We start from the raw sequence: 18844 nt of genomic DNA, 5'->3' as shown, positions 1-18844 counted from the left end.
AAAAAACTAAAAATGTCAATACGAGACTTTAAAGTTGCTATATTTGAATTTGGTTTTATCATGTTAAATTTAATTTTGTAATATGAAACTAATTTTTTTAACTTATAATTATATTTGGTTAATAATATACTCTCGAATAAGAATTTTCTTCTTTATCGAAAAATATAAGAGATATGTTCTATATTATACCGGAGAATACCAAAATTAGACAAGTGATATTATAAATAGAAAATATGGAAAAAATTTGTAAAAATCTTCTAATCCAACTACATATTTCACAAAATTTTCATAACAGCCAATTATTTTTTTTTTTTTTTTGATAAAAAGGAATCAATTCATTAATTAAAAGCCATACGGCATCTACAAACACAATCGAAATTGGACAGACGCTGAAAAATATCGCTGTTGAATCCTTCCTTCTTGGAGAGGCAACTGAGCGATTTGAAGATGATTTGAATATACACACTTGTTTTCATCTGATTGGTTTTCACCGATTGGTTTTCACCTGAGTGTTCTGAACAATCGACCATAGATGTGATCCCATGATAACCTTCAAATCTGAATCAAACCCATGAAAATCATGCCGATCTATAACCTCGGTCATGAAAAACATCAAAACACACCAAACACAAAACAAACCAACTCTCACAAGAAGGAGAGACTAACAAAACCCAAATAAATTGGGAACTTATTGAATGAGAAATAAGATTTCAAAATAAGAAAACAGGAAAAAAAAAGGGGAATCGGGGCTTTCCACCAGTGAAAACTGATGGAAGCCCCTTCAAAAATCTTTGACGGAGGCACATAAAGATAGTCTTGTTTACTAAAAATGTGGAGTGAGGATAATAAATTCTTTGATATTAACCATCTTTATCAACTATGAATTTATCGTTGTAATTAGTCCAGGTTCAAAATTTGAGTTGCATCGGAGATTGTCAAAACTACATAATCTCCCCTCTTAATTTAAAAGCTCCCATTAAAGAATTTTGAAGATTTTTGCAACTGATTTACCTCGAAGAAGATATAAAATTCATGTTTCTCATAAATCTCCGGTTACAAAATCTTTTAATTCGGATTTAGACATATTACATTATACTATAATTTAGTAACTTATAACATCCACTAAAACTAAAATGGTACGATAATTTTTTTATTTTTTGTTGTAGTTTAGGTAACTCGATTCTCACACAACGTCAGAATCCAGATGGACATAACTAAAAGTGGAGTTTTAATAAATTTAAAACTTTGATTGAACCTATAAAACGGAATATAAATAAAGTAGCGGTCAATTAAACGAGCTAGTCTTTCGTACCGTCACGGCAAAACAAAACTAAACCCAGTAGAACTGTATTGGTGCAGGTGTTAACATATGACTCCGGTAATAATTTTAACTTTATTCGGTTGCCATAAATAATACTTAATCTTGATTGCTAGACTATTCAACACAAATATTTAATGCAAAGCTTGTTATTAATTTGAATAGTCTATCAAATTTGGAATTGAAATGGTAGTTTTGAAAAAATAAAGATTTATTTTGTCAAAAAAAAAATAAAAAAAAAATAAAGATTTATTTTAACAAAAATATTAGATTATAATTGTGAGGTGCTTAGTCTTCCTTATTTGCATCAATGAGTAACTTATAATGTAACAGTTATATTTAAATATTTTTTACGATAAAAAATCAATATCAATTTCTGAAATATAAGATGAGCAAACGAGATAACTATTTGTTTTGAGCATTACAGATGTGGAAGTGGAAATACAAATAATTATGATATACTCCCTCCATCTCCCTCCATCTCATTTTAAGTGTTCATTTTACCAAAAAAAAATTCCCAAAATATGTGTCATGCTATTTGACCCATGTAAACTTTATACTATTTCCAATGTAGTACTCTCTCCATCTCATTTTAAGTGTCCATTTTGTCAAAAAAAAAAATCCCAAAATATGTGTCATACTCTTTAACCCATGCAATTTTTTACTAGTTCCAATATAGTATTAAATACAACCAACTTTCTAATATGAAGAAAGGTCAAATACACAATAGGAGTGGTGCTATATGTTATTAATATTTATAAAAACCAAGGTGAATAGGTGTGTGAAGATAATGATAAAAACATTACATTAATTGCTTCTTAAGATGTGTGAAATTTGCAAAAAGGACACTTAAAATGGGATGGAGGGAGTATTAAATACAATCAACAAACCCCTCATAAATATATTGAGAGAGATTGTTAATGTATAGTGTAATTTGAAGTGAAGAATTGTCCAATATAAAGTAATTAATGAGGTGCGTAATTAATATGTATGAAAACTAAACTGATTAGCTGTGGGAAGGTAATGATCCAAAACATTACATTAAATGTTTCTTAATATGTGTGAAATTTGCAAAGTGGACACTTAAAATGGGATGGAGGGAGTACAATCTTTTTTCTAACTTAAGTAAAGAATAATATTTATAAGCCTAACTTCTGGATTTATAAGTAATAACACTTATTCGTACCGTTTGTGTAAAAAGTTAAAAAACACTTTTAAAAAGCTAGTAATACGAACTTTTGTTTCAGGGTTTCTACTTTTTTCTCAAACACTTTAATCACTTATAAGTCTTAACTTGCTTCTAACTTCTACTAAAGCATTGATTTTAAACTCAATCAAACGGCCTCATAATTTTGTGAAAATTCTGAACATGTACATCAAAAAATATATATTCGAATACAAAATCGAGTAAAAACTCTTTCACAAAATGACACGGGTTGTGATGAAACTGTTATTAATATATTAGAATATTTCATCTCAATTAATCTGTCTAGCACTACTCAAATAGTACTCCCTCTGGTTCAAAATACATGTCCATCTTAGAAAAAAAAATTTGTTTCAAAATACTTGTCCACTTCAACTTTCAATGTAAATTTATATTTTCAAAATCAACTCTCCTTCACGTATTTCGAATTTATATTTCCAAGATCAACCATATACCACATATTAGGTTTCATTAATGACTTAGCACACTTTTTTTTTTCAAAATCCATTTATTTTAAACTATATGATTTTTTGAAAGTGGACATGTAATTTGAAACAGAAGGAGTAAAACGTTAACAATTTATCAGAAAATGACAAATATTAAATACTGTACAATTACCTCTTTCAGTGCATATTAATTATATACATTTATCGTATCACATTATCTTAGCACCCAGATTTGTGGCATTTTACTCTATCCGTAACTCTGTTTCAAATAAAATTTAACCACCTACATATATACTCTTGTGTCTCTCTTTCTCTCTGTATATATATGCTCATGCATTGAAGAGGCCACTCTTTTCATTGTGTATGTATTATTCACCTGCCACTCCTTATAATTCTTGAAACCCATCTCTCCAGCAGCCAAACAGAGAGATTTATCTTGGGTTTTTGTTTATAAGGAGTGTTCATTAATTTATTTCATATATACAGGGGAGAGAGGGAGAGAGACGGAGAGAAAGAGGGAGAGGGGGAGAGAGAGAGAGAGAGAGAGGGGGGGGGGGAGAGAGGGAGAGAGGGGAGAGAGAGAGAGGGGGGAGAGATTGGTGATGGTGATATTTGCAAGGAAGGAGAAGAAAGACGAGCAGAAGAAGGGAATGCAAGTGGGGAAATACGAGCTGGGAAGGACTCTCGGAGAAGGAAATTTTGGTAAAGTCAAATTTGCTAGGAGTCTCGATTCGGGTCATTCATTTGCTGTCAAAATCCTGGAGAAGACCCGGATTGTTGATCAGAGGATCATTGATCAGGTCGTTTTTCCGATACCTTGTTTTCAGTTCAGGCCTAATTTTGTGGTTTCGGTTATGATCATGTTGATTTTTCGACAATTTATATACTTTTTGGTGAAATTTAGTTCTTTTTGATGTTCACGGTGATTTTGATGTCAAAATTGTTGATAACATGATAAGATTGTCTTTCTGATGTTGTTTGCAATTGTAACTAATTTCGGAATTTTCTGCATTGTTATTTCTGTGATAAATCGGTATGATGTATCTAGTGAAATTTCATCGAATACCAGAATATATCCCACTCTGATGTAAAGACGAAATAAAATTAGGAGAGCATGAAATGCACGCAAGTTGGATGAACTTTCTAGATTGAGAAATGATGTTTTGGAAGAAGATAATTATTATTACAGGACAAAGTGTACTAAATTATTTTACATTGTTTGGATTTTTCAGATAAAGAGGGAAATTGGCACGTTAAAGCTACTCAGACATCCAAACGTGGTCCGATTACATGAGGTTTATTTCTTTATGCTCTTTTTACTAATTCTAAATAATCGTATTCCTAAAATTTCTCCAGAATCTTAGTTGGATGGATAATACCAATTCTTGAAAATGTAATCTTAATTATATACATGAATCTGATTGCCTCATCATGGGTTATTTTGTATAATAACCGGTCAAACATATGTGTTTATATTAATTTCATGATTCTGATTTACACATGAATCTGCTTGATGTATAGAGTTAAGTTTTTGCGTACGTCACACCCTTCCTATATCCTGCTCGAAACTGGGCGCATTTGATTTGGTTTTAGTAATACACTTAAATAAATTGAAAAGACATAATATGAATATGATATATAATTGCTTCAAGAAAAATTATGATTGGAGTGGAAATGTAGTTGAATTCATTCTTTGCTTTAAGGTTTGTTACAGAATCTACTGACTTCTTCAACTCCATTAGCCCAATCCCAACTAGATCCCTTTTTTTATGGCGACAATACCTCCACAAAACCTCAAGTTTAATAAAAGATACTTCTGAATAAGATATATAATCATCTTACTCCATTATCGTCATATAAATGTAATTTTTTAATGTGTGGAGTTTTTAGTGATATTACCAGTCTCATGTAAAGCACACATTTGCAACTCAAGATTGGGTTTGTTATGGGCCTCTTGTTCATTTAGACGTTGGCCAATATAAATACATTTTGATAACAAGTTGGTAGAGTTTCCAATATGATGCATGTTCTAGTAGGGCCATCTGTGGCTTCCCGGGGCTCTAAAAATCACATAGATCAGCAATGCAAATATACACCTCCCTGCTACAGATACAGCCACAAAAATGGAGAAGGGCCCTTATGTTTGTCGTTTAGTTTGACCAAAAAAAGTTCCTGTTCCATTTTTCGGTGAACCAGATATTTTAAACTAATTAAGATTCAGATGATCTCACTGCAATAATCAAATGCCAGAATTAGAGTCATCGTTATTTTAAACTTCAGCTCAATATATATTATAATAAAGTTCCTAAAATGATTTCAGAGTCATAGTTTAAATTCCAAGGGGATATGACCTCGAAGAATATAATCTGCATCCAGCATTTAAGTTTATTTCGGAGCTTCTAAACACAGTATTGTGAACTAAATGTCATTGGAAGTTCTGGAAAGTGGAAACTGCAATTTTGTTTTTAATTTTGTTGTAAGTACTCCAAAGTGTTAAAGAACTAGTTGGCGTGTCCTTTGTACTAACATAAGCATCTTCTCTAACGGGTCATTTATTCCCTCAATATGATTAGAGCTCTAGGATCTACAAATATACAGAAATAACTTTAATTTTTTGAAACATTGAAATGTTTAGCTACTTTGCTGTTGTTGGTATTAACTGAATTTACTGCTTTTTTCTTCACTGTAATGAATAATCAGGTGATTGCAAGCAAAACCAAAATTTACATGGTCCTTGAATATGTGGATAGTGGTGATCTGTTTGAGCGCATTGTAAGCATCTATCCTTTGGATTTCCAGATTCAGCTATAAGTGGTTTCTTTTGCTGTTTGGTCATATCTCACCTGACATCTTGTTCTTGTCTTTGCCTTTCAGGCTTCCAAAGGTAAACTCTCCGAGGATGCAGGCAGGAAGATGTTTCAACAATTAGTAGATGGTGTTAGCTACTGCCACAATAGAGGCGTTTTTCACCGGGATCTCAAGGTATCATCCTACACATATCTGCAGTCCTTAAACAAATGTTACAGCTTTCCAAATAATGGTTTAAGTTGTTAACCGTTTACACATTGTCTTCTCATGCAGCTAGAGAATGTCCTTGTTGACACAGAAGGAAACATAAAGATCTCTGATTTTGGTCTTAGTGCATTACCTCAACATTTTAGAGTATGCAATTTATATTTTCCTCTGGTTTCCTAAATTAGTTGGCATTTCCAATTGTGCTCACTTTTATCTGCTGATCAGGATGACGGGTTATTGCATACAACCTGTGGTAGCCCCAACTATGTCGCTCCTGAAGTTCTCCACAACAGAGGTTATGATGGCGGCACATCCGATACGTGGTCCTGTGGTGTTATCCTATACGTGATTCTCACAGGATATCTACCATTTGACGACAGAAATCTTGCAGTTCTTTATCAGAAGGTATAAAAGATTTATGAATGCTTATTTCACATGAATCTCTGATGAAGTTTTCTATTAATGTAATTTAATAGCTTCTAAATCAACTTGTCTTGGCGAATTTTAGATATTCAAGGGGGATGTACATATTCCCAAAGGGCTGTCCGCTGGAGCTAGAAAGTTGATACGAAGGATTCTTGATCCAGATCCTCGTACTCGGATAACACTGGCTGAAATTAAACAGGATGAATGGTTTAAGCAGAAATATACTCCAACAAATCCTGATGAGGATGGAGAAGATGTATCCGTAGATGATGAAGTTTTGACAATACATGAGGTAATGATACACTCGGAGGTAATTAGTGACCATTCATATTTTGCCGTTTATTTTGACCAGTACTGATGAGACTGTTATTCAATATTGGCGCAGTCACCCTTAGCTGAAAAAGATGTAGATTCACCCACCCTAATCAATGCCTTTCAGCTTATTGGAATGTCCTCAAGCCTGGATCTTTCAGGTTTCTTCGAGAAAGAGGTTAGAGCCACCATAGGACTTAACATGTAGTGCAAAGTTCACAAAGACTGGTAAATTTGAGTAGTAACTAAATGTACTTTCAATTTCTTTTGTCCAGGATGTTTCTGAGAGAAAGATCAGATTCACATCTCATCATTCCCCAAAAGAATTGGTTGAGAGAATTGAGGACATAGTTACACAGATGGGATTCGGAGTCCAAAAGAAAAGTGGAAAGGTTAGTTCATCAAGCTGGTAGTTGAGCCTTTATATTCCTTTCAAAGTTATTCTCGTCTCCTTTTTCATCAGGAGGGAACCAGCCAAATTTCTGCAAACAACAACACATAATAATAATAATAAAATCTCTAGCCCTGATTCACAATGCAAAGCTACATTTGATTCATTGAACCATAACTAGATTACAATGAAAATAAACTAATCAGTATCTATTCGTTTATTCTTATGATCAGTTAAAAGTGGTACAATTGCATAAAGATCACAAAAGCGCTGTTAGTCTTTCAGTCGCAGCAGAGGTTGGTTTTGACTCAATCCTATGTTATATTAATTTACTTAGCAGCTCAAAATTCTACCAGTATCTTATTCTTACCAGCATTTATCTAATGTGCATCGTAATAGGTGTTTGAAATAAGCCCATCTTTGTACGTGGTGGAAGTTAGTAAAACCTGTGGAGACGTGAAAGCGTACAGACAGGTAAACTTCTCTCCACTCCCAGAGTCCCAGATATTTCACAAACAATTTTCCGTCCTCTGACAATAGATAATATCTTTGCAGTTGTGTGAAAAGTTGTCGTATGACATAGGCGTCCGAAGCAGCCAAGAGCTTCCGGGCACAGAATTTTGATAGTGAAGCTAAAAACCTCCATGTACAGTTACAGTTCATCTTTTAATTTATGAAATAAGCTTAAATGTTGCTACAGTTTGTACATATTTCAAAAGCATTTGGACCATGTACAGTAGATTTTTAAGCCGTAATTTTGCAGGACTTTATTTTTACTGTACTGCTGCAATGCTTGCAGATTATGAAACTCATCAGGACTATACTCAGAACTAAACTTCAGAAATGAACAGAGTGTACTAAAGTCATTTCAGAGATAATAAACCTAGCTCGAAGCTTGTTAGAGTTTTTTTAAACACGAGGAATTCGAAATTTCTGATCATTAGATCTCTTTAAACACGAGAAATATGATGAGGTGAAAAACTTCAGCATAACAGAATTTTTATTTTTTTTTTGAAAAGCAAATTCATAGATATAAGAAATTCTTCCAGAAGGAAGAATACAAAAGAAACATTGGCCTAAAGCCATACATATCTCTAGCTTATATCTAGAGCATCCACCAGCAAAAGCACACCAGCAACAGCACATCTAAACATACAAGAGATACTAGATGGATAACCTACTTACTACGCCGAAATAACAATGCCTAGCAACCCAGACACTGCTCAGGCCTAAACCTGCATTACTACCGCGCCATCTTCCACATCGAGGTCGTCCTCGTAAACAAAGTCATGGATTTCTTCCTCTTGATTTCCTGGTTCCAACGGAGCCAACTGAAAACCTGCGACCATCAGAAATTCTGCAGCCAAACCAGCCGCCATAGGGCCCCCTGCTTCATCTGCCATAACAGAATTTTTGCTAATAATGAAATACAGATAGTGTTAAAATATAACATGATCTGAAAAACTTCAAAAGAAGACCACATATTTAAACAAACCCAGCCCTCAAGAACCAAACTGAGAAACCCAACCAATATTACAAGATACTACTACACAAATAACTGGCTTGCAACTGCAACTCTTGTGCGTGATATAACTCAAATTGGGGAAATGTGCCGCAAAACAGAACAACAAGTATTCTGGTTACGAATGACAACGGGTCGGGTCGGGGTTCTTGAGATCCAGACCCGATTCATTATATTCCTGGTACGAAGGTCGGTAATGATATCATATCTCAAATAAGAAAATAGAAATGTGTCCAATAATATTGTTGAGAAAAAAATTAGAAAGTAATATATTAATAATATTTTTATCAAATTACCTTCTTCTTCCACATCATTTCCCCTTTTTTGCTTCTTTGCTCTCATTTCCATTAATATCATACCTCAGTCTCGGCAGATTTTTTATGCTATTTTTTGGCATGCATTTTGAAACTCCGCTAAAATCTAATTTTCATAATATTTTTTTAAATTTTGCTGAATAAAAATTTGACGTTTAAACTTTTATTCAAAAATAATAAATTAAAAAAATGTTGTAGAGCTATATTTCATAAGAGTCTCAAAATACGTGATAGTAAACATAAACAACGTGGCGAGACCGCGTACTATAATAAGAAATAGCAAGACACATTTTTGTAGAGTTGAAATCACTATATTTTACTAAGATTCATTAGAATTTAATATTTTTAAAAAATAAAATTAAATATTATACAAAATGTCATTTTATATAACGAGCGGTCACTCTCTCAATTTGATAAGTGGTCATCTTCTGTTAGCGCGGGATTGAGTGAACAATAAAATTAAACAAAATTCATATACTTATATGTACTTTATTTATATTGTGGAACATGTTTTTACGTTTGATATATTTTTCTAAACGAACACCGTCAGACAATGCTATCTTCGATATTTCTCCCTCTTCGTTTTATTCAGAAAAAATTTTTAAAAAATATTATAAAATTATATTTTAAAAAATTTCAAAAAAAACGTGTCAAAAAATAGGATACAGATCCGAGAGAGTATCAAGCAAAATGGTTTAGAAGTTTAGATAAAATTATTTGAGTTAATGACACTTTGTACCCCCTAACTTTGGCCCAAAAACAGTTTAGCACCTAGACTTTGAACTTTGACAGGTTGCAATCGATAGCTTACAATCTCTTGCAATATGTAACCTCTGCTCACTTTTCCGTTAAAAAACAGAGTTACCGTTAAGTGGCAGAGGGTTATGCCGGTAAATGCATGCATGGCAGAGTGTATATAAATAATATATATTTAAATATTTAGTTATAATATTAATCATTTAACAAATAAAATTATGTGGTGATAAAAAATTTAAATTTATAATATTTTAAAAATTATTTTAATTTTTTATCGTTGTGTGTTCAAAAATAATTTCAAAACTATAATACATAAACTTTGAAGGGTCACATGGGGGTAAAGTAGTTGTTAGAAACTAATATACACATTGTTAACTCTCAAATAGTTAAAGTAGTTATAAATTTAAATTTTTTATCACAACATAATTTTATTTTTTAAATGATTAATATTATAACTAAATATTTAAATATATATTATTTAAATACACTCTGACATGTATGCATTTACCAGCATACCCCTCTGCCACTTAACGTTAACACTTTTTTTTAACGGAAAAGTTAGCCGAGGTTACACATTGCAAGAGATTGTAAACTATCGATTGCAACTTGTCAAAGTTCAAAGTCTAGGTGCTAAACTGTTTTTGGGCCAAAGTTAGGGGGTACAAGGTGTCATTAACTCAAATTATTTTCTTCTTGTACTCATTTGCATAAAAAAAAAAAGAGAAATAAATAAGCATCTCCACTAGTCCACTCCCAACAAACAAGCTCCTAACAAACCCTAATTTCACACAACAAAAAGCCCTAATTTCAATTTCATCCCCAAAATTCACCTCATTGATCCCAATGCAACACCTCAACTTCCCTCGCTGCACAAGCTGCCACGGCAGCGCGTCGCGTCACTCGCCGGCGAACAATCTCTCCACCGTAACCTTCACCGTCCGTCACCGCGGCGACTTCCGGCGGCTCTGCACCTCATGCGTCCTCAAATACCACCCCAGCCACTTCTGCCCGATCTGTTTCACCGTCTACGACGCCGATTCGCCGGCTCCGACGATCGATCGCCGCGTGGTGTGTATTTCGTGCCCGTCGATTCTCCATCCCGACTGCATTGTTCCGGCGATTAACTGTAAGTCGGCGCCGTACCAGTGTCCTCCGTGCCGGAACCCTAGTTTCAGGTTTTTTACGGCGGAGAGGGAGGGAGTTGATGAGGAATTAGCGCGGCAGTTTCTGGCGGCAGCGAAAATTGCGGTGATGTCTGTGAAGAAGGCGGCGAAGGAGGCGAGGGCGGTTGCAGAGAGGAGAGCCATAGAGGCGATTCGAGCAAGGAGGATTGCGAAAGAAGCTGTGGCGCACCACTGGTTAGATAATGATGATGATGATCGTAATGAATTGAGTTAAATTAAATTTAGCTGTTGAATTTAGTTAGATGCAGATTCTGTATGTATGATTATATGGTAGAGATATCTGTTGTATGTTGTGGAATTGAAATTGGAATCGGAATTGGAACCGGAATGTTGTGTTGTTTGGCCATTTTGAGCTCTGTTTCACCTTTCGTTTTGAAGGTGGATTTTAACTGTCTTTGTTTCGTGATGTTCTTTTACTGCATAGCTATAGGTGTTTGAATGGATAAATTTGAAAATAGAGAAGCTATGTTTTGAACTATAAATGTGTATGAAAGGCTAAGAATTGGGAGTAATCACGTATCAGGGCGGAGTTTAGTCCTTGTTGCTGTAGTCGAAGCTGGAAGTTAATATTACATTGCATCTTTGGGCGGAAACCCTGATAACAGGCTTTAGCCAAGGAGGCTATTTGGTTCGAAAGCAGCAAGCAACGGATTAAGCAACTTGCGTCACATCTCAACTGGGCATGTATATTTCTAGGCTTTCACTCGGTGTTTCTATTTCTACTCATGTAACAGGAATCAGAACCTTATTCTTAATTTCTTATGCGTTAGTGTTTAGTGTTTGGTCTAGGCGTTCAATTGATTACAGGCATGCCATGATTCTTATTTTGTTCTTTCCCCTTGTTAATTTATGTGGCAGTTTTGTATGATAATGCCTTTGAAGTCTTGAGACCCCAATTTCACTTTCTTCCTTCTAGTTTGCATCTTTTTTCAGATAGAACTGTTTAGATAGTCGGAAAAAATGTAGATGTGATCTGTATAAAACCACTTAAAAGGGTCAGCTTCTGCCTTTTCACATACGATACCACCAATACATATATAGTGTCAATACTTTTGCAAGACCCTGCTCATATGATTGTTACAAACTTTGGGAATCAAATTATATGCCCAGCAATTCATTATCACCTATATGGACAGAATCATCTGGTCAATCCAAGAAAGACTGGTGCACCGGTGCCCTGAATCCACTTATCTCCTTGCAAAAAGGGACCAGGAGTGAATGGAATGGCTTCATTTCTGTCAGTCATGACTTTGTAGCCCCTCCAGTTAACTCTCTGGACAGTGTTGGCACCAGGTCCTCTGTTGTTGAACTCCCTGTAAAACAATGTGTCCAAAGCGAAAGTACCCTGCCATGGCATCCATCCAGCGGGCTGGATGAAGTCACCCATCAAAGATTCCATGATAACTGTTGTAGAGAACTGCTTCCATGGTCGTCCAAGGAATGTTGGGATCTTGAATCTGTTGGGAAATAGTTTTTGTTCAGGTACTATGCGGCAGTTTTGGATGACAATGCCTGTGGTTTCACGACGGTCTGTTTTTCCTTGGGCGGTGATTGTGTTTTGTTGGTTAGGCATTGGTTGTCGGACGATGATCAAGGAGTTTTGGATGACAACACTGGCGTCACCAAAGATGAAGTCGACTGTACCGGAGATGACACAGTTGCGGTAAAACTGTCGATGTGTTTGTGTGTACAAGGTGTCTTGGTATCCGTCAATCCTGACATTGTAAAATGCTGACATGTCGGACTGGCTTCTGAGTGCCACTGCTTGGTGTCCCTCAGGTCCGGCTGTGTTTTGAAATCCCATGGATTTTGCTATGAATCCGTTTCCAACCGCAGCTGTAAAGTGAAATTCAAAATAAACAAGTTACGAAATCAGACCGATTATCGGTGAAGACACGGAACAAGGATTAATCGAAGATTAATTGGATTGGTCGGAGATTTAATCAGTTCAGCAAGTTACGAAATATGGATTAATCCCGATTAATCACCGACTTTTAGAACAAAGGTTTTAAGTAAGTAATTAAGAATAAGGGGTTCGTATGCATACCAAAGGATGCAGTTTGCATGGTCTGAACTCCCTGGGTATTGCATTTTTTGCCAGTAACAAGGGTTCTCCTTGGTCCATCTCCATACATGAAAACATTTACTTGATCTTTGGTAACAGTAATGTACTCATCATAAATTCCAGCTTTCACATATATTGTATATCTTCCTGGTCTTTTCTTAGGATAGGCAGCAAGAGCAGCAGCAATGGTCCTAAACTGTCCGCTACCATCTTTAGCAACCACAGCGTCGGGCCTAATCTGTGCGGTGTTAGCAGCCAACAACTTCCTATCAGCAGCAGAAAGCCACTCAGGGTAGCCGTTATTGGTGTTCAGAAGGCGTCGAGAAGTCACATTCTTCTCAGGAATGTCAAAGGACTTGAGAATGTCAGACATCGTCGAGGCAATGGCAAGCGCATTGCTGGTGAGTTGAGTGGCATTCATAAGGTCATTCGACATGGATTCCTTGAGATCAGGATTAATTTCACAACCATCCAAACAAGTGGCGTGGTATGAAACAACCGCGCTGAGCCAGTTCATGAGCTCGTCTTTCTTATCAGACATGGAATGAATATCGCTCTTATCAATCGTGGATAAAGTATCCTGGAGCTCATCAACCGCGAACCTCAGCAAATCTTTGCACTGATCAACAGCCATTTTCTGGCTTTTGTCAGTCACACTTTTCGCAATTGTTCCTGATTTCTCCATAGCCGTTTTCACTTCTTGAAGAGTGCTCTGAATGGCTGCCACTATAAAATCCTTAGGCGTCGCGCTCTGGTTATTCGCCATGTTGGTAAGACTGCTCACACATGTTTCCTTGTAATCAGTGTGTGAACAAATGGTTGCGACGGGCTTGGTGGTCGTGGCCAAGGGGTCCTTTTCGCGGTCCTCCGGGTATAATTTGTGATGGACAACATCAGTGCCGACAAGGCCAATCACAGCTGCCATCACGGCAATGCCGGCAACGGCAAAAAGGATCAACTTCACCGTCATGGTGGATCCTCTTCTCTGAGAACTTTATAAAATTCTCAAAGAAAATGATCCTTGCATTTGCAGGGAAAGACAAAATGAAACAACAATGGTGATAATGTTTTATAGAGATGCATGCATGCATAATTGTATCCCCGATTTATCAGGAGAGAAGCTCTGTATTTCATCATTTTGACCGCTAAATTCAATGAGATGTCAATCATTTTCAGGGGTTGAACTATACATGGATAGTTACATTTTTGCATTACCATATTTAGATTTTACACTTTAGTTCTTGAGAACCTTGCATATGCTGGAAGCTATTTTTATTATCATTTCTTTTGAGTTTTGCACAACAAAGCAACCTGTATTGGGTTCTAGACTTTCAGATGAACCGGTTGTTAACATCATGCCAGTGTCAGTTTTGACGAAAATCTCAACTTCGATTCTTTATCATTCTCTATATTTTTTCGACTGATTCTCAATATAACAAAATTTGATTTTTTGTCATGATATGTATTTTTCCGAATGATTCTCAACATAATAAAAATCAAGTTTCATATGTTCTTTTCCGTCTTAGAAATTATTTATTGGACACTACCTTTTGTTTATACTTAAATATCTTAATAACAATATTTTCATAATGGTGAAATTTCAAAATTAATACCGAACAATTTTTCCAAAAAATAAAGAAAATTTTGGTAAAGAACAAAACCTTACAGAGGCATTTTTGTCAAGCGACTAGAAGTTAACCAACTTAACTACCTACTCTGTTTATTACACACATACCCGCCAGAAGATTCATTGTCAAGAAATGGCCACAGTCCAGCTCTATCATGGGACCCCACCACCTAAAACATCTACTCACAAACATCATTTTACTACAGATTACACTATAGAATCGTGTTCATCTATGTCTGAACTTAAGCAGTTTCATGGCCAATTCATCAAACTTGGTCTGTCATATGACAATGATGCTATGGGGAGAGTAATTAAAATCAGTGCTATTTCAAATTTTGGTGATTTCAGTTATGCCCTCAAGGTGTTTGATTTATTGCCCCACCCAGATGCTTTTATTTATAATACTGTTTTTAGAGGGTACCTAAGTTGTCATTATGTGAAAGATTGTATTTTGATGTATTGTGAGATGATGAAAAGAGGGGTTTGGCCTAATAAGTTTACGTTTCCTCCTGTGATAAGGGGTTGTTCTGTTGGGAATGGGGTTGAAGAGGGGAGGCAGATACATGGGCAGGTTTTGAAGTTTGGGTTTGTGGATGATGGGTTTTGTCAGAATAATTTGATTCATATGTATGTGAGTTTTGGGTGTTTGGAGGAAGCTAGGAGGGTTTTTGATACGATGGGTAGGCGGGATTCTGTTACGATGACAACTTTGATTAGTGGGTATGCTAAGTCGGGTTTTGTTGATGAAGCTCGTGAGGTTTTTGAGTTGGTCACGGAGAAAAGTTCTGTTCTTTGGAATGCGATGATTGCTGGTTATGTTCAGAGTGATTGGTTTCATGAGGCTTTTGTTCTTTTTGATAGGATGAGAAAGGAGGAAGTGGAGCTGGATAAATATGTGGCTGCGAGTATGTTGTCAGCTTGTACTGGTTTAGGAGCTCTTAAACAGGGAGAGTGGATACATGAGTACATTAAGAAGAGTGGGATTGATGTTGATCCAAAACTTGCAACAACGATTATTGATATGTATTGCAAATGTGGTTGCTTGGATAAGGCTTTTGAAGTTTTTAATGGGCTTCCTGTAAAAGGAATCTCATCTTGGAATTGCATGATCGGGGGCTTAGCTACGCATGGGAAAGGGGAAGCTGCTATTGAACTTTTGAAGTTAATGGAAAGAGAAAAGGTAGAACCTGACTACATTACATTTGTGAATATATTAAGTGCATGTGCTCATTCTGGTCTGGTTAAAGAAGGCCAGTATTATTTCCATTACATGACTGAAGTTTATGGTATTGAACCCGGAAAAGAGCATTTTGGGTGCATGGTTGACTTGTTAGGTAGAGCTGGAAAGCTGGAGGAGGCAAAAAAGATTGTGAATGGTATGCCTATGGCTCCAGATGTGGGTGTATTGGGAGCTCTTCTTGGAGCTTGTAGAATTCATGGGAACATCGAGCTTGGAGAGGATATAGGTAGGAGAGTAATTGAGCTAGAGCCTCAAAATAGTGGGCGTTACGTGCTTTTAGCTAATCTATATGCCAATGCCGGAAGATGGGAAGATGTTGCAAATGTAAGAAAACTGATGAATGACAGGGGAGTTAAGAAGGCTCCTGGGTTTTCCTTGATTGAATTTGAAGGTGTTGTTAATGAGTTCATTGCAGGAGGAAGAGCTCATCCCGAAGCTAAAGAAATATATGCCAAAGTCGATGAAATGCTGAACTGTATCAGAACTATAGGCTATGTTCCTGATACTGATGCAGTATTGCATGACATGAATGAAGAGGAAAAAGAGAACCCCTTGTTCTTTCACAGTGAAAAACTTGCTATCGCATTTGGTTTGTTAAAGAGTAAACCTGGGGATATCATTCGTATTACAAAAAACTTGAGAGTATGCAAGGACTGTCACCAAGCAAGTAAGCTGATCTCGAAGTTGTTCAAACGGGAGATAATTGTAAGGGATAGAAACAGGTTTCACCATTTTCAAGGAGGGAAATGTTCTTGTAACGACTACTGGTAATGTTAGATACTAAGTTAAACGAACTCTGCAAAAAAAAAAGAGAAATGAAAAAGATCTAACCTAATAGTTCTTGTTTCCTTCAGAAATCTCAAAAGTGACTTGTGTTTTGCTAATGTATTTGAGTTTGTATCCCTTGTTGAGGAACTGACTGATTTTGTGTTAATATCTCTGTTTTGAATGTGTATCCGCTTAAAAGAAGTCAAGATTTCAAGAAAATTTGATGTTAACAACTTGATTTTTGATAAATACAGAGAAAACTTATGAATTTAATGATGAAGGAGATAATGATGAGAATTTTAGTAAACTCATGGATCTTTTCTTTTTGAGCTACTTCTGTTTTTTTTGTCAGGAAGTCATGGATCTTTTCATCTTGGCGAGAAAATGGAAAAATTCAATTTTGATTTACAAAATGTAAAACACATCTTTTCAATATTAATATTACAACATTTATAAAAATGAGTACCTTTCAGATTTTTAAGCCTTGCCAATGCCCTCTAAGAGCAGTATTGCTGAACATCACAGTTTAAACAGAGCTTAATGCAGGTAGCATACTCATATCTATTGCAGTTACTTTCTTCTTGTCTAGTTGAGATTTTACTATGTGAATAAATGAGTTTTAAACTGAATTAACTTCTTTTAACCTTTTTTTATAAGGCAGCTAACTTAACTTTAAGCAAAAAACTCGAAAATATTGATTTATCACAATCACCGGGCTTAAAATACCGATTTACCATAATCACACAAGTTTGGCATATTTATTCAACTAGTTCAACAACACAATTTAAATTTGTTCCGTTTACATCTTTCTCAATTAATTTGGACAAGAACCTGATCAAAATGATTACAAGAACTCAAAGTGACACAGCTACATTATTAAATGCCCCGGGCTAAGATGAGCACACTGTGTATATTATTAATCTAGTAGGCAGCAGATAAGTACTGTTATATCTGCCAGCTTTGCGGAATCAAGGGGAGGCAACTCATAAAATATAGTCAAAAAATGTTATGTTCATCTATATTTTTTTTGCCAGATGTTCATCTATATCTAAGACATGTTGAAATTGTTTAAATATTTCTATCGACATACATGTATACATTTTAAAATGTTTAAAATATATTTGTATGTCGACAGAGATACTTAAACCGTTTAAACATTTCCGATATACATGGATATAACATTTTATGACTATTTTATGAGTGCTTCCCCCTTAATTCTGCAAAGCTAGCAAACATAACACTTATATGCTACGTACTTAGATTAATATATTTATGCTGCTCTAGCATCTCATAGTCCCTTCTGATTCCACCACTATCTATACCTCCATCACCTCACACTTATCTTCATTAACAATCTTCCTCTGTTAGTGATAACTTCTCCAAGGTGGCCAAAACAGTGCTTAGCTATATCTAAAAAAAAGTTAGTATTTTATTATGATTTTCACATTCAGTGAAAATTGTTAGAAGAGGTCTTAAGACTCCTGACAAAAAAAAGGAAAAAAATAAGGGAAAAAAAGAGGTCTTAGGACAATTGTTCTTCAAAAAATCACTAAACACACGACTATTTTATTCTAGAAAAATATTAATTGCTTAAAAATACAAAATTTTACTTTTCATAATATAAAATCTTTAATTCTTTAATTTATTTTATGAATTGTTAAACAAGATGTTAGATTGTGTGCTTTGTTTTGTTGTAATTCCAATTTCTCGAGCATCAGAAAATAAACAAAACAGAAAATAGGTTTATTAGTCTAATCACTGAGGTCTTAGGACAATTTTGTTTGTGTTTTAGTATATGATTGTCCACAATCTGATGAGCCTGTGACTCGGTCTCTCTTCTTCTTTGTTAGCAGATTGGCATATTTGACAACAATGTACTTCTACTGAAAATTAATTGTGGACTGGACTTGATTACCAACTAAATTAATCAATGAAGACCTCTATAAACTAATTAACTGTGTTGGGCTAATTTGACTGGGGGCCCATCCCTCAGTGCCTATAGTATAGGTCCGCCTCTGCCTGTTGATAGGGGTGTTATATACATAATTAGATATTGGGCTGTTTGGGTGAGCTTAAATAAGTGCTTCTTGCTTAAAATAAAAAAGTAGAGTAGAAGTCAGAAGCAAATTAAGATTTATAAGTTATTAAAGTGTTTGAAAAATTAGTGGAACTCCTGAAACAAAAGTTAGTATTCCTAACTTTTTATAAATACTTTTTGATTTTTTAATACGAAATAAGTGTTTCAAACTTATAAAC

The 18844-nt window shown here is 35.3% G+C and overlaps 4 protein-coding genes across 4 annotated transcripts; 3 read left to right on the top strand and 1 right to left on the bottom strand.

Moving 5' to 3' along the window:
• The first annotated feature begins 3519 nt into the window (after positions 1–3519).
• Positions 3520–7893, top strand: LOC108197002 (CBL-interacting serine/threonine-protein kinase 1). Its single transcript, XM_017364461.2, has 12 exons — positions 3520–3768; positions 4201–4263; positions 5669–5740; positions 5843–5950; positions 6050–6130; positions 6209–6388; positions 6492–6701; positions 6795–6899; positions 6997–7113; positions 7346–7408; positions 7512–7586; positions 7668–7893. Exons 1-12 carry the CDS (start codon positions 3571–3573, stop codon positions 7734–7736), a joined length of 1341 nt encoding a protein of 446 aa, XP_017219950.1. The 5' UTR covers positions 3520–3570; the 3' UTR covers positions 7737–7893.
• Positions 7894–10547: 2654 nt separating this feature from the next.
• Positions 10548–11102, top strand: LOC108197003 (uncharacterized). The gene has a single exon (XM_017364462.2). The coding sequence runs from the start codon at positions 10548–10550 to the stop codon at positions 11100–11102; it is 555 nt and encodes a 184-aa protein (XP_017219951.1).
• Positions 11103–11839: 737 nt separating this feature from the next.
• Positions 11840–14022, bottom strand: LOC108197000 (pectinesterase). The gene is made up of 2 exons (XM_017364460.2): positions 12936–14022; positions 11840–12724 (listed from the first exon to the last, which is right to left on the bottom strand). The coding sequence occupies exons 1-2, from the start codon at positions 13921–13923 to the stop codon at positions 12027–12029; spliced, it is 1686 nt and encodes a 561-aa protein (XP_017219949.1). The 5' UTR covers positions 13924–14022; the 3' UTR covers positions 11840–12026.
• A 594-nt stretch (positions 14023–14616) lies between these two features.
• Positions 14617–16731, top strand: LOC108197579 (pentatricopeptide repeat-containing protein At5g66520-like). The gene has a single exon (XM_017365231.2). It carries the CDS (start codon positions 14714–14716, stop codon positions 16589–16591), a length of 1878 nt encoding a protein of 625 aa, XP_017220720.1. The 5' UTR covers positions 14617–14713; the 3' UTR covers positions 16592–16731.
• The last annotated feature ends 2113 nt before the right edge of the window (positions 16732–18844 follow it).

This window comes from Daucus carota, chromosome 8, assembly GCF_001625215.2.
Source record: "Daucus carota subsp. sativus chromosome 8, DH1 v3.0, whole genome shotgun sequence".
NCBI lineage: Eukaryota > Viridiplantae > Streptophyta > Magnoliopsida > Apiales > Apiaceae > Daucus > Daucus carota.
This window is presented reverse-complemented; position numbering and strand designations above follow the sequence as displayed.

What these genes read in the sequence shown, in the direction of transcription:
- LOC108197003 (XM_017364462.2), top strand. Translation starts at nt 10,548, where the DNA reads ATGCAACACCTCAACTTCCCTCGCTGCACAAGCTGCCACGGCAGCGCG.
- LOC108197002 (XM_017364461.2), top strand. Translation starts at nt 3,571, where the DNA reads ATGGTGATATTTGCAAGGAAGGAGAAGAAAGACGAGCAGAAGAAGGGA. An exon ending in TTTTTCACCGGGATCTCAAG is followed by an intron (nt 5,951 to 6,049) that starts GTATCATCCTAC and finishes CTTCTCATGCAG; the next exon opens with CTAGAGAATGTCCTTGTTGA. An exon ending in GTCTTTCAGTCGCAGCAGAG is followed by an intron (nt 7,409 to 7,511) that starts GTTGGTTTTGAC and finishes GCATCGTAATAG; the next exon opens with GTGTTTGAAATAAGCCCATC.
- LOC108197579 (XM_017365231.2), top strand. Translation starts at nt 14,714, where the DNA reads ATGGCCACAGTCCAGCTCTATCATGGGACCCCACCACCTAAAACATCT.
- LOC108197000 (XM_017364460.2), bottom strand. Translation starts at nt 13,923, where the DNA reads ATGACGGTGAAGTTGATCCTTTTTGCCGTTGCCGGCATTGCCGTGATG. An exon ending in CATGCAAACTGCATCCTTTG is followed by an intron (nt 12,725 to 12,935) that starts GTATGCATACGA and finishes TTCACTTTACAG; the next exon opens with CTGCGGTTGGAAACGGATTC.